We start from the raw sequence: 14,984 nt of genomic DNA, 5'->3' as shown, positions 1-14,984 counted from the left end.
CCGAAACACTGGCAGAGATCAGAACATTCAACATACTGTCTATCTTCAGTGAAGTTAATACAAAGCCAATGCAGATATATGCCTACAGTATATAAGTCAAATGTAGCGTAACTCGTCTTGTGGTTCAGACCCATTAATGTAGCTTACGTGGCCCCTTTAAATAACAGGTCGTAAAGTAGGGATTTATTAATTTATTTAAATCACTCGGAAAAATCACCTGAAAAATGAATACATTCCCTTTGTTCAAACAAAACAAATCATAACAATCACTAATAATAATAATTACAAGCGCAATCATACCTACAATAACTACCATTATAAATAAAACTACCAACATTAAACATCCACCATACAACATCAGGGGATTGGAGGGTATGGCTTATCAATGGGGCATGGCTTATTTCAAAAGAAATATCAAGTAAATTAAGGTATTACATCCAGTAGGCCTAATTCAAGTCAGAAATCCCTCCAACTATGTATTTGTGACACAGTAGGTCAATTGCGCAGAATAATAGCTGCCAAGAAAAATATTTCGTTTCATTCTAAAACACTATACATCCATTTTAGAAACATAAATATGTTGATTGATGTTAAATACCCTTCTTCAAAATATACAAGATATATAATTTCATTTATTAGGTCCTGCTTTAGCTGCAGTAAAGCGGCAGTAATTCCCCTTTGGGTCAACAAAGGTCATGTTTCTGTAAACATAAATCACTTTAATAGAATCTTATATATTATTAGTAACATTGGGGCATTTGTCACCTTTTTTGGACCTAGAAAAAGAAACTCATATGTAACAAATAATAAGAGAAGGTTTTAAAATAAACTATTTGTAAGGATACGATGAGGGCTAAGAGCCAACCAAAATAAAAGCAGAGCAGTTGCTTTGGCACAGACTCCTCATTTAATGTGCTTTTAGATCTGTACTTATCTTTAATGCTGACTTGCCAAAATTTTTTTCAATATTTTGTGCATTAAAGATATTAAAAGATATCTCTGTGTTCCTTATAACACCTGAGAGTCTGACAAATACCTGGAACACAATCAATCTCATCCCATAATTAAAAGGAGATTTGGGTGACTGTAATGGTAACGGCACTTAAATACAATAGTAAACAGGACGAACTCTAGAAATGACCCTGTGATGGCAAAAAGTTTTACACAGGAAATCCCCAAAATAGCAATAAACAGGCAACCAAAAAAACCTGATTCTTCCATCTAGTTAGAAGCAGTTATAAGTTTGTATTGTCTCTTAAATAAATGACGGTTTTCTAGCCAAATGGAATAAAGTATCCTCTCAGGTTGTGGTATAAAGCAGATAAGGATCTTTAGTTCCAACACAAAAGGGAGATGAGGGCATGATTTCAGAGGTAGCACACTGTACCACTGCAGCTAATACAGAGAAATACATGGGTATATTATATATTTTTCATATCTTTAAAAACATTTGTCGTAGATTATGGATTGCAGCTTCTTGTAAAATGAAAACAGAAGTGCAGTATAACATTTTCAAAATACTGTATTGCAATGCAGGCCGGATAAATAAACGTATATTTCAAAAGATGACTACTTAAAACTGCAATCCAGCATTGTTGAAAGCACCACTGCTGTTTTGGTTGCACAACGTAGACGAGCTATTAGATGAATTCATCATATCATCTAATCTTGAACAGAAATGCGTTATGCTGGGAACGTAATCAGCTCTCATCCCATGAATGCAGTCACACCACAGCACTGTAGTTTCTGGATTGCAGCATTAAGAGTTATAACAATATCAGAATCAGTTTTTTACCACAACTTCAACATGCCTGAAGGCCTACCCTTGATTTGAATACATTTTACATATAAGAATAGATATACATTAAGCTATTTTATACATTTCTGGTAACATAAACATTTAACTTTGTATCATTAATATTTATCTTGAAAGAAAATGTCTTTTTGAAGGCAAGAGGTTAAGATAAAATATAGTAACCATGAAATTTGTAATGTAAATGATTCTGACTAACATACAGAGTTAACCAACACACTGCTTATTAATCATCACCTGACTACAAAAAAAAAAGACATTTAATGTACAAAGTTTACAGGATTTTTTTTTTGTATTATCATTTTTATATTGGGCCCTGTGGCACAGACTGTAAGGCAGTCAAATCCTATGCACATATACTACATATCCCTGCTTGTAAACTTCTTATTGTTCTGTTGTTTTCACTGTCTCTCCTCTTTTTGTTAGTCTGTCTGTTTTTCTCTATACTCTAATGTTGTATAATGCAAAAGTCTGAATGCCACACTCTTCTGAAAAAAAATAACCTGGAAGAGTCAGCAGGTTGGATTAAAAAAAGATGCCTTCCAATAAGAAGGCTGTGTCAAAGTTTTTTTTGTACATTAGTATAATATCCGACAGCAAACTGACTTACTCGTCCTTGCATTTTAAAAGCACATGCAGAACTGTTGCACATCTATGCTTCAGAAACATTAAACACAACAGATGAGTAATCCACTACTTGTTATTTTATGATTTGTTTCCAGGTGCACATCTTGTTTATGATCATAGTTATTACAATTTATCTATATAGCACTTTTCAAACCAGTGTTCCAAAGTGCTGTGCAGTTTGATATACAATGAAAATGGCAGACATGAGAGGCAAAAAGTCTTGATGTTAAATTTGTTGATGTTGATTTATTACTTTTGAGCCATTTAATGCTGCCAAAGTCCATGACTTTTCATCCCTGTTAATGTAGGCTTGAACCTTTGTTGCCATAAACTCACCCAATTGTGAGTGTGTCCCATTTAACCCAAACCATGATCTTTTCCAAAACCTAGCATGTGGTTTTTGGTGCTGAAGGCATCTTTTTTTTAAAGCCTAGGTAAGACATAACGTCACTGACACTGATTCTTTAATGTATTAAACACTTCGGCGTGATATCCGGTTGCCAATTAATGACACAAGCTTTGTCATCTCTAGGTCCTAGCCAGGATAACGTCACTATGGTATCCATCCATCCATCCATTAGCTATAGCCGCTTTATCCTGAACAGGGTCACGGGGAGACTGGAGCCTATCCCAGCGCACATCGGGCGAAGGCAGGGTACACCCTGGACAGATCGCCAGTCCATCACAGATCACTATGGTATCATCGAGGTTATTTCCTCAGAAGTTCCTCCAGAAGTGCCCCTTTAACCAATGTGTGTATATTTTCCTCCTATTTGTCTCTCATGTTGGGCCTATATGTCTGTGACTTAATGAAGCACTTTGTTCCACTGTTTGAAAGGTTATATATACTTTATCATGATCATTATCATAATTACTAATATTATTACAAAGTGAACAAAACACATTTTTATCTCAGATTATTTTTGTAAAGTATCTCCATTATTAAAAAAGTCTAGTAGTTTTAACTAATGCTGTTTCTATACATTGAAAGTCAAGGCTCTACACTGTGCCGAAGGAAAAGGTAAACCGACGAGAAGATTCAGATTGTCCTAACAGCAGTAATAAGTTGATTGTAGGACTTGTTTGGCATCTTTTCAGATGGGATGGCTGTACTTTGAAGGATGCAAACCTATAATATAACCATCTGTGTAAGTGGAAATATTTTTGTGGTAAGAATATTTTACTAAATTACTAAATAGGTCTTTGTTTGGGCCCTACATCTGAGGATTATCGATGGCAAATGATTTAAAAGCATGTTTGTTGCTTGTCACAGGCGTTGCCATGAAGGGATATTGTGCTTGTAAAAAGCCTTTTTGACATTTTGCCTGCAGCCACTTGTTAGTGAGAAGCAATTGTGCTGCTTGTAGCAAGGAAAATCATGAATCCATCTTCATCCCCAGTGTTTTACACACTTTCCCTTACTCTATCCAATTAAATAAAGGTACAGGCCCTTGTTGTGGCACTGGCTTATATTTCAGTCAAAATGTGCAGAAGATTCACTGAACACATTAGTCCTCATGCTAAGCTGATTGTCATGTTCTGGTACAGGCTAAGTTTAAATATGTGCAAAGTTATTTTTTTATTTGTATTTTTTAAGAATGTTGGGAGAGGACACCTCCAGTAGTCCTGCTGGATCCACTGCAGAGCTTTGTCTTGATGGATTTTTTTTTTTTTGTAGGAGCATGTGTATCAGTCTTCTTATACTCGAATGACCATCATGAACTCTGGTCACTTTGGAATTGGCAGTCAGGATCCTGGGTGGCCACCATAGCCGTGGCTGATAGACTGAAGGGAGAGAAAACAGATGCAATTACCACTTTTCTCCATTCACAGCTTCATGAAGGCGCACATTTAAAGAAATAGTTCGACTTTTTGGAAAATACGATAATTCGCTTTCCTCCTGAGAGTTAGATGAGAAGACCGATACCACTCTTATGTGTGTGTGGTAAATATGAAGCTGGAGCCCAGGTTAGCTTTGTTTAACACAAAGACTGGAAACAGCTAGCCTGATTCGGTCAAACTTTAGTAGCCATAAGCTGGTACCCACTGCAAAGCCACCAGTGGAGTATTCCAGGAACATACAGCTCAGAGAAATAGCCCAGCACTGAAACCATACTTCGGTTTTTGTATGGATTAAACCAATGAGTAACATAAGCTTTAGAGGTGCTGGAAAGTGCAATTTGATACCTTAATTTGGACAGCGCTAAACTAGCAGTTTTGCTATTTCCAGTCTTTGTGGTAAACTAAACTAAGCTGCACTAACCATCTGATGGCTGTAGATTTATTATATAGACTTGATATATTCTGGTCCTCTCATCTAATTCTTGTCAAGAAAGCAAATCAACATATGTTGAACTATTCCTTTAAATCTTTAAATCTCTGATTTGTCTCTGGGATTAAAGCAAATATCAAAACTCTCCCATCCTGAAGGAATAACATTTCTCAACACTTTTATTCATCTTGAATGAGTCTCCAATAACCCTAACATTCAATATTTACCATATTCTGTACTTCTGGCAGTACTTTGAGCCAAAAATTACAGGTTGCGCACTAATCCTGCTTTGCCATAACGTAACTGCATAACTACACTCTAAATTTGGTTGCAGAGTTTGGACATTTATTCTTATCACTCACAAAATTTGTTTAAGTCTGATGTAAAAACAGATTCAATCTCACGGCAGGCCCGGTGGAGAAACTTTTTTACATGTGGTCAGTGTTTTCACGAGGCACTTTTGTCTGTTTGCACTTGATATTGAGAGCTGCAAAGAACGTGACAGTGCATTTCAAGGGTGGCAACTGTTTCTCCCCAGTTATGTCGGCATAAACACGGCACATAGCACGCACGGCCTCTTCACTTGCGTCACAATTCAGCCCACATGGTGCATTCACAAAGCCAAGCCCTGAAGAATTAATGTGACGCTGCTGGTGAGTCACAGTGAAGGTTTGTCTGATGGTGAATGAGTTCTGTGGTATAATAATAATGTTTCTGTGGTAAATAATATTCAGTTTTTGTGTTGAAGACCTGCTATTCCTTCACAGAGACACACTAGATTAACCTGTCTACATAACTCCAACTCTTGATTTTTAGGATGAACACTGTTTTCACTCTCCCCTCAGGATGTGCGGAAAATGGTGAAATGTTATTTCAGATGTGACATAAATGTACTTTTGAAAGATGGGGGTAGGTGACGTGTATGACAGCGGCAAACTTTTCCCCTTTACTGACTTTGGCAAATGCTCTGGATATGATGCAAGAATGAGGCAAACTGTTTTAGGACATGACTGGTTTAGCGAATAGGGATGATAAAAGATGTAGACACAGGCACAAACCTGGTCTGTGAGGATTCGAGGCTTAATATCAGGAATGGCACCCCCTCTCAGCTCATCTTCCACAGCCATGAGTCTGACAACAGGGAAATAGAAACAAACATACCGGTTGACAAAAATAGATTTATGAATCCGGTGTTCTTCAGATTTACTGTAGGATTATGTGGCCATATGATGATATTAAGGTCCTGACAATGTTTGTGGGCACATTCAACTATCTTCAGAGCTTCCTGAAGCTGAATTTAAACTGCACTCAGAGCTGTAGTTCAGATTCAGCTGTTGAGATAGAGAACTTGTGAAATGAGTGTATGCACTATAGTGAAGTGTGCACCAAAATACGAAGTGCAATCAAAAGGTTTTGAGACTGCACCTGCTACGCATGAAGAGAGCGCAGCACTGTGACGTACAGGGCGCAGTGCGAAGCTATAACTGTGTTGAGAAAGCATTCCAAATTACGCTGCTTGATCAACATCGGCACTTGAGTTACACATGTTTTTGTGACCACTGGTCAGGGCGCGTCGGCAATCTCCCCAGACACATCAGCAGAGAGCAGACATCAAATTTTGTGCCAAGCTCGGGAAATCCGCAACAGAAGCCCTTGAAATGCTACAAAAAGCCCATGGCAATGAAGCCGAGGTGTTTTGAGTGGTATTTACGTTTCAAGAGGAGCAGAACGTCACTGCCAACAACCAAAGAAGACACATCAGGTCAGGAGCACAACCAGGGTTTTCTGGTGGGAGGGGGGGGGGGGGCATTTGAGGGTTTGTACAACATGAATTTGTCCCTCAGGGTCAAACTGTCAACACTGAGCTCTACTTTGTCAGTCTGAGGCATCTGAGGAAAAACAATCACCACAAACCACCTGACAGTGGCGTAATGGCCCTTCAATTCTCCAACTTGAGCTCATGCTTGCAACGCGTTGACAATGCATGATTTTCTTGCCTAAAAAATACACAATCATCGCTCCCCACCACTACCTACTCACCGCATTTGGCTCCCTTTGATTTCTTTCCGTTCCAAAAAATTTGACACAAGATCTGATGTGCTCTCAACTCCGGTTTAAGGTCAAATTGCAAATGTGCAAATGGTCACAAAGACACATGTAACACAGAACTCTTGGGTCGCACCTCGTATTAGTAGAACCTTTGCTAACTTAGATAACATGTGAGCCATGTATATTCTGGTTGTACAAAATTTTGGCTTTCAGAAAGGAATTTAATGTGATGCACAAATATTTTATTAGGTATAGATATTTATAGGTATAAATCTTCCCAAGTAATAGTTCCCTGAAGTATGTGTAGGTATTATCAGAATTATTCTGGCTTGGTTTCCTGTCTTTATAGTCAAGTTACTGAAATAAAATAATACCATTAATGACGAATTTTGAGATGGCTGTGAGTGTTTCATTTTGTGAACTGTCTCTGATGGGCATGTTTTTTGGTGATAGTTGTGATGTTTAAATGAGCTACATTGAAAAAAATAGTTCCGCATTTTGGGAACCAGAATCATTTGCCATCTGTCTGAAAGTTGGATGAGAAGATTTAAATCACTCTTATGTCTGCAAGTTAAAGGTACCCTGTGGAATTTTTTTTTTACCACTGCTGGTGCTATGGCGCAATGCATTAAAAAAAAAAGATACAATAAATAAGAGTCAAGAGGAAAACTCTGCAGGAAATGCAAGGCAAATATGGCATTTCTGTTAGACTTTTACTAATCTGAGGAATGTGAATAGTCATATCTCTCCACATGGATCTAATGTATTAGTCTCCTGCTGTTTTGAATCTCTCCAGAGAAGCAGAAGCGCAATTTATTTTCTGAGTTTGTTTTCATTGAATTTTGGTTTTACCTTTGCATGAACATTTCAACCCAAACACTGCGTAAAAATATGTTTGCAATATTCGGAGTATGTGTTGTTATGTTTATTTATTGATATATTTTTTTATTTTGCAAATTTGTTGGGCATTTCCAACTTTTCCAACATTTTGAAAATGTGCATTAAAGCAGGTGGATGAGAATGTAATGGTGTGTCTAAATGTGGACATATGGAAATTAATTTATCTAAATAAACTTTGTTTGTTAAAAAGAAAACTCCACAGGGTACTTTAATCACAGAACTACAGAAATGAGATGATTATCTTAGTTTAGCATAAAGATTATCAGCCCTTCTAAAGCTCACTGATCAACATGTAGCCAGTAACTTGTTAAAGTCAATACAAAAACTGAAATTTAAGGACAACATTTGGGTGGTTGTGTTGAGGGGATAGGGCAAGTTAGTTTGGTTTGTTTGTTTGTACACAGCAAGGCTAACTCTTTCACCCTGCTTCCAGTCTTTATGCTAAGCTATGCTAACTGCCTCCTGGCTCCAGCACAACTATTATCTTCTGATTAAATTCTCTGAAAGAAAGCAAGTAACATCTTCCCAAAAGTAAAACAATTTTTTAAAAACACGATACCTACAAAATATTGCAAGTTATATTTGAGTGAAAAACTTTTGCTTAATTTTGTGAAGGTCTTAAAGTTCAGTGAAGACTGACATTTGAGCTACAGCATTTCTTCGAATGGGGACCATTTGTAAATAAAGTAGTGAAGCGAGACCATTTTCAACCAGCTTTAGCTTGCATGAGGTTTTTCTGTAGTAATGTTTGACTACCTTTATACAGGGATTTTGAGAAACCCTCAAACATCTGCTTTTAAAGCTGCAGTCCATAACTTGCAACAGCAAAAACTGTTGTACAGTGAATAGTTATTGCCAGGTCAGATAAATATGAGTTGCAGTAACACAGTTATTGAGTGTCTCCATGATACAGAAAAAGCATAAGTTCTATTCCATCACACTCCACCAAACAGTTGGATATAATCATAATATGGGGCATTACTTTAAAACCAGATTGGATTTTAAGCTTTACTGAACAGCTTTTGTGGTTATTTATAAACTCTGTAGCAACTCGTGTGTGATTCATCTACAAAATGTTTGTGTGATAAATCTGAAGCAAAAGAGGAAGCCAAACAGTAGGCTACCTGGCGCAGCCTCATTTCTGCCAGCTCTAGTTCAACCTGAACACTAATCACCTGCTGATGATGCCTTTGATTTGAGAGTCCTTCTCCACTTGCTGCTGCTTCAGGCGGCGCTCACTGTCATCCAGGCGGCACTGGTACTGCTGCAGGATCTTGCTTGTCTGCTGCTCTTGCGACATAAGTCTCTGTTCGTATTGTTCAAGTTTGCGATGAGACATCAACAGCCGCTCCTTCAACGAGTGAATTTCTTCTTCGTATTCCCTTACCTGAAAAATGAATGAAATAATGTCACCTCACTCATGTCATCTCTGGTTTTTACAGATATTCCTAAATGGTGACTAATTTAATTAATAAAGACACCAGTATGTTACGCAGCTCTTTTTATCCCAAGCAGCAAGTTGGATAAATGTGCAGAGAAAGCTGCAATGGAGTTGGGCTGGGCTTAAATGTGTGCCAAGAAGCACTACACTGTTTCTAATAGGGACAAGATTGTGGGAGCAACTATGCAACTAATTTATAATTCTGTCAAAACTCCAACATAAAGGTTATATATTGCAGAACCAGCTGAAACAGTATGACCCCTGTGCAGGTGAGGTATGTGAAGCCAACACTTGATAAACATTGTGTTCGGTATGAAGGCTCAAAATGGTTGTGCCTCCGATTTTTCAAGGTGTACATGATGTCAGGGCATGATCACTGAAATGTTAAATTCATTTGAAATGAAGCAGAATTTTTGTGTGATTATGTTTTACCATCAAGAATAGTTTGTACAATAATCAGTTTCTATCCGGAGTGTATGAGAGTGTAATTTTTTCTACCAGGGACACCATGATGTGCATTCAGGTTGAAGTGGATTGCAAGGCTGAAATACTGTTTTAAAGAATATATTAAAACATAGTAATCCAAATCTTTGTAACTGAAAACATGTGATGAAACAGTGTAAATCTGCTATCTTTGTCCAAATACCTTAACTATTTAGTCAGAAACCACTCCTAAAGCTGTGAAGATTCTCTGCCAAACATGAAAGACGTGTTTTCAGACTAAATCACAGTCCATCTTTCAATTCACTTCTAATTTGCCAAATAACAGTCAGCTATTAGATAAACACTCTTCACAACAACCTAAAACTACAATTACTACGATGATGATTTCTAAATGAGTTTTGCAGTTGCTGCTGGTTGCCAACATTAGATTAGACTAAGATTACATTTAGCACTACAGTGCATCATATTTTAAGAATTTTTTGGTGGGGGGGTTTAAAGACACTGGCCAGAAAAAAATAGTAAAGCTGATAACTGTCTGATTCTGGCTTCATATGGCTGCTTTTTCTTGTAAATCTTGTAAATTCTTTCTTCTCTGTTTTCACTTTAAATAATGGCATGGAATTCGCACATGCACTACTGTAAAAAAAAAAAAACTTTTTTTTCTTTGTTAACTAATCACAAGAAGTGAGAATATATATATATTTTCAGCAGGTGGGAAAAAAAATGCTGACCCTCTCTAGCCGTGACTCATCCATACTCTTGGAGTACTCTTTCAGTTGACCCTCACGGTCCGGCCGCAGGCTCTCAATGTCAGCAGAAAGATGTGGCATGTTGGAAACCCAGGCGACCGTCCGCTCATTCATGGTCGAACCCTGAAACAACAACAAAGGACAGCCGGCATGTCAGGTCTATTTTCTTAATCGGAATTTTATTCATCACATTGCACTGAAGAAATGTCAATCTTGTGTGCATCTGTTCATGAGGCATGTTTCTGAATACTTTTCCTCAACAGTTTGGAAACTTCACTTTGAATAGAAGGTGTGACGTGGGATTGACCTGTTTATTGGCGACTGGCTTGAGCAGATGCTGCTGTGGTGGCTGCAGTTGTGTTTGCTGAGACTTCTTGGTGCTTTTTGTGGGTGTGTCTGTTGACTCATCTGCAGCTGCTGGCGGGCCCTGGTTCTCTTTGGTGGAGCTCGTCTGGTACGGGAGCCCAGGAGCTGGACTGTCCGTCACCGACAGCTGCGCGTCCTGTTGCTGCTGTTGTTGCTGCTGCTGCTGCTGATGATGATGGTGATGATGATGATGTTGTTGTTGTTGTTGTTGCTGCTGATGATGTTGTTGTTGTTGTTGCTGCTGCAGTTGCTGCTGCTGCAGTTGTTGCTGCTGCTGCAGTTGTTGCTGCTGCTGCTGCTGCAGTTGTTGCTGCTGCTGCTGCTGCAGTTGTGACAGCTGCTGAGATTGGCGTGATTTTGGCTGACTGCCACTGAAGTTTGTGTCAGAAGAGTCGAGGAGGAGGTTCCTGCTCTGCGGACGAACCTTCGGAGGCGTGGCAGTGGCTGGAATGTTAATGGACCGCTGGGACTTGAGGTGCCCCGGCGGGGCGATGGATGTCTGGCGGACAGGATGAACTGTGGTTGGGGGTGTAGCCAAAGAGGCGGGAGTGCCTGTTCCAGTGGTTGTCTGAGAAGCAATTCCCATCATGTGCTGCTGCTGGAGAGACTCCTGAGTAGAGAAATTGAGGAATAGGATCACTAATGGTTATTATGTGTAAAATCGTACTCAGTGGTAAAATCCAATAAGACACACAAACTGTGTGTATGGCTCCCCTTACTGAGAGGAATGAAAGCAACATGAGCTGCAACTGTAGGATTTGCACATTTTTCAACAACAAAAAAAACATAACAAAAAACAAAAACCCAAAAAACACATTCCATCCCAAAATATTCGATGTTATAATCACACAAAAAAATTGCCTGGATGGAAAAACAGATGCATGAAGAGAGTGAATGGATGAAAGTAAACGCATAATCAGTTTTTTGTAATACTGTAGGCAATAGGTAAATCCAATAATATGTTTGGTATTGAGGTCATGGTAACATGTGACAGGTGTTTGAGACTACGACTCCTATTGACGTCGGCCGAATATGAGAAACATCTTTCAATATAACGCAGCACCACTGATTATGACCTTAGTACTAAACATATTAATTAAATGAACACCTCTATGAAAAGGTTAACAACAACTCAACATTATAGGCATCGGAAATGTAAAAAAGTCAAAACAGAATAAAATAGAATAAGAAAAATTAGAAAACTGTCGCCACAATGCGAGACATGAATGACTACTTTTAAATTGCATTGAGTAAAAGGCATTAGAAAACACTTGTGTGCCTTTTCATTTTAAAAGACGTTTGAGTTGAAGCAGATCACAGGTTTTCTGGGTTTGGTCCAGACATGTGGTTCATAAAAACTGACAGCTGATGTTTTATTTTGACAATGATGACAGCAGACCTGATCCAGTCGACCTCAGAGGTGTGGAGGGTCTGAAATAAATGGCTTTAACCCTCAACCAGTTAGTGCTGTGTAAAACAACAGATGTATGAATAAATGTACTGACGGATAGATAGACTGACAGATCATTAATTCATAAAGCACTGTCCTGACTACACCATCTGTATTAATAAGCAGGAGGCTTGTGATGTTTGTTCCATTAGAGCCCACGCAGCAGGGCAGAAATAGCTCCAGACTGCATGACAGCATTATTAAACTCTGTCATTTTACACAGACATCGTAAACTTATCAGTGTGATAGATCAGCAGCCAATGAGTACATCATCTAACTAAAAAGTACATTAAATGCTGTTTCATTTTAAAATGGCAAACTCAAGAAAAAAAGAGACAGTTTAATTTCAGTTCAAATGTGTTCAGATGAATTTAAAAAATAAGGTTTTCCGTGACTGGTATTCAGTATAGACGTTAAAACAGAGATGGATTAGGCTGATATACTGATAATGTTTAGTGTATCAATTTGACCAACAGCGAGTTTACAGCACTGTTGAAACAAGGACACGCAGTGCGATAGATGTCAAGCAGCCTCCAAAGTTCAGCAGAGCTGGTGAGTAAACGATTCTGCTGCAGTTGCCTGCAGCATAACAACAGCCCTTACGTTACTGGTACATTTGCATATCATGCTGCTCAAGAGGGGGACATTTCATAAGCTTTTCATTTGGATCTGAGCTTTATTCTGTAACCCAACTATCAATGTCAACACAGTGAAAACAAAAGTGGATGAAGGACCAAATGGACTGCAAATGCTAATCTGAACTCAGCAACTTAATCGGGGTGTTAAAATCACACTAAGAATAAATAAATGGCAATGCTCTAAGTATGTTGAGCAATTTAGCTAGGATAAAAAAAAAATTAAAAATTTTTTTTAAATCAAAATCTTTTTAACAGAGATAAAACTCTGTTTTGGTATTGCATCCGAGCAACTGCAAACCATAACAATTTCAAGCCCAAACATACAAACTTACAGCAAACAAAAATTACCCTGTTTAAGACTGATTTACAACACGATTCATCTATTAATCTTTGATGTCATCTGTGTTTATATGACGTAACACTGTATGACGCCACTAATTCGTCCATGTCTGTCATTAAAGGCACAACATACTGTACACTCTAACAGGTCTGACAGCCAAGCAACCACCAACATCTGCAGGAAACAACAACTGTTCAATTTGAAAGGTTTGAAATGTGAGCAGAATTATTTTAAACATGACACAGAGACAGTTAGAGATAAAAGCGAGCATCTGAGATGAGGAGCAGCCTTTGAATGCTGTGCATTCAACACAAGTTCTCCACCTAATGGTTCTCTTTAAAATTACCAGCCTTTCAGCCATTGTTTGCAAAGTTCAGTAAAAATGTGGAGACCAATTTTTATCTCGATGGAAGAGAAGTCCTTTTATTCCATGACTGTTTCAAACACTGTGTTAGTGCAACATGAGACTGCATGGTCAACCATTTTTAGTAAAATAACAAATGATAAATTCCAATAGAAGGGTATTGCGTCCATAAATATAATTGCAGACTGCATTATATTTAATATTAATCTGTACAGCTGAAATAGTAAAGCTATATTACCACGATCTCATAATTTTGTGATGTGATAAATTGAGCATTTTCAGCAAAGAAAATATTCTTTAGAAGAAGATCTTTGTTGCACATTCTTAAAATATAAGAGAATCTTTCTGTCTGTGTGAGGATAAGTGAGAGATTCCTACCTGCACCTGCAGCGACAGCTGGTGCCAGGCGTAGTCATTGCTCTGATTCTGCCGGGTGAAATCATCGCTGTAGCTGTGTGAGTGGACAATGCTGGGCTGCACCAGACTGCTCTGTGACCGCAGGGCGGACAAGTCCTCGCTGCGGGAGAAAGCACTGTTGCCAAAGGCGGACTGGTAGTCGTGGTGGCCATTCTCAGGCTCAGGGGCGAGGAGAAGAGGAGGAGGAGGTGGCTGCTGGGACTGAGCTGGGGAGTTTTGGGCGGCCAGATGGAATAGTGGGTTCTGGAAAGAGAGGGGGAAATGCATGGCCGCTGCCGCCTGCTGCTGTTGCTGGGAGATGGACTCGGTGGGCCCCCCTACGTGGCCCATCTGGCTTATTCTCAGACCAGAGCCCGCAGAACCCGTCGGCAGATGCCCTCCCATGCGAAGAGGACCGCCGAGGTTCCCGAAGCTGTGGCCGAGACCAGCGATGGAGGCTTGAGAGGAGGTGAGCATGTCTCCCACAGAGTTCAGGTTGGAAATGCTGTTCATACGAGAGTCCTGCAGGTCCATCATGGACACACTTTTGTTTACACTGTGGACCTGAGAGGCACAAGAAAATTATGTTCTCCCATTGTTTGTGAAAAATAACCACAAATACTAAAACATTTTTCATGACAGGTTACACTTCATGAATCTTATGTTCTTATATTCGGATTTTAGGACTTTGTAACTTCTGTCAAGGAACCACAGATGGGAAATAGTCTCTTAACCAACTGTCCAATTTGTATCAATATGTACTGTGTCCTTTAAATAAATCAATAAACAAACACAAATATACTTTTACATTTTAAGATCCCACTCTAACCTACATAAATGCACTTATCTCAACAGGTACATATAAAAACTATACTGTATATGGTTATAATATAACATTTAATTTTAGTCTTTGGTATAATGTCTTCTTCAATTTCAAGAATCTTTAAAAGTATTAATAACTACGACTAAATCAGAAACAAGTACAATCGAACCCTAGTCAGTGATGGTCTGATACCAAAGACAAATCAGATGCCAATCTTGATATTCTCGCATTTTGTATATATTTCATAACAATGGATGCAAATAATAAATGCAGAGTCGGCATAGAAATCTGCAGGATCAAGATTGGAGAGAA

The 14,984-nt window shown here is 38.7% G+C and overlaps 2 protein-coding genes across 5 annotated transcripts in view; both read right to left on the bottom strand.

The window, feature by feature from the left end:
- LOC138620573 (leucine-rich repeat and immunoglobulin-like domain-containing nogo receptor-interacting protein 1) overlaps positions 1 to 14,984 on the bottom strand; it is a 291,009-nt gene that overhangs the window by 226,932 nt on the left and 49,093 nt on the right. The window lies entirely within an intron of this gene.
- The window catches only part of LOC138620534 (ras/Rap GTPase-activating protein SynGAP-like), a 43,825-nt gene continuing 29,017 nt past the window's right edge, over positions 177 to 14,984 (bottom strand). For 3 of the 4 annotated variants that reach the window (XM_069697847.1, XM_069697820.1, XM_069697829.1), the window contains 6 exons: positions 13,832 to 14,413; positions 10,603 to 11,271; positions 10,278 to 10,418; positions 8,837 to 9,048; positions 5,771 to 5,843; positions 177 to 4,225 (listed from right to left, as the gene is read on the bottom strand). In XM_069697847.1, the coding sequence (XP_069553948.1) occupies positions 4,187 to 4,225; positions 5,771 to 5,843; positions 8,837 to 9,048; positions 10,278 to 10,418; positions 10,603 to 11,271; positions 13,832 to 14,413 (1,716 nt within the window). In that variant the 3' untranslated portion in view covers positions 177 to 4,186. The remainder of the gene's footprint in view (positions 4,226 to 5,770; positions 5,844 to 8,836; positions 9,049 to 10,277; positions 10,419 to 10,602; positions 11,272 to 13,831; positions 14,414 to 14,984) is intronic. The other variant, XM_069697838.1, reaches the window with a different exon arrangement.

Source organism: Brachyistius frenatus, unplaced genomic scaffold, assembly GCF_029030835.1.
Source record: "Brachyistius frenatus isolate BFR_SWC_R1_liver_20210118 unplaced genomic scaffold, ASM2903083v1 Contig_2, whole genome shotgun sequence".
Taxonomy (NCBI): Eukaryota; Metazoa; Chordata; class Actinopteri; family Embiotocidae; genus Brachyistius; species Brachyistius frenatus.
This window is presented reverse-complemented; position numbering and strand designations above follow the sequence as displayed.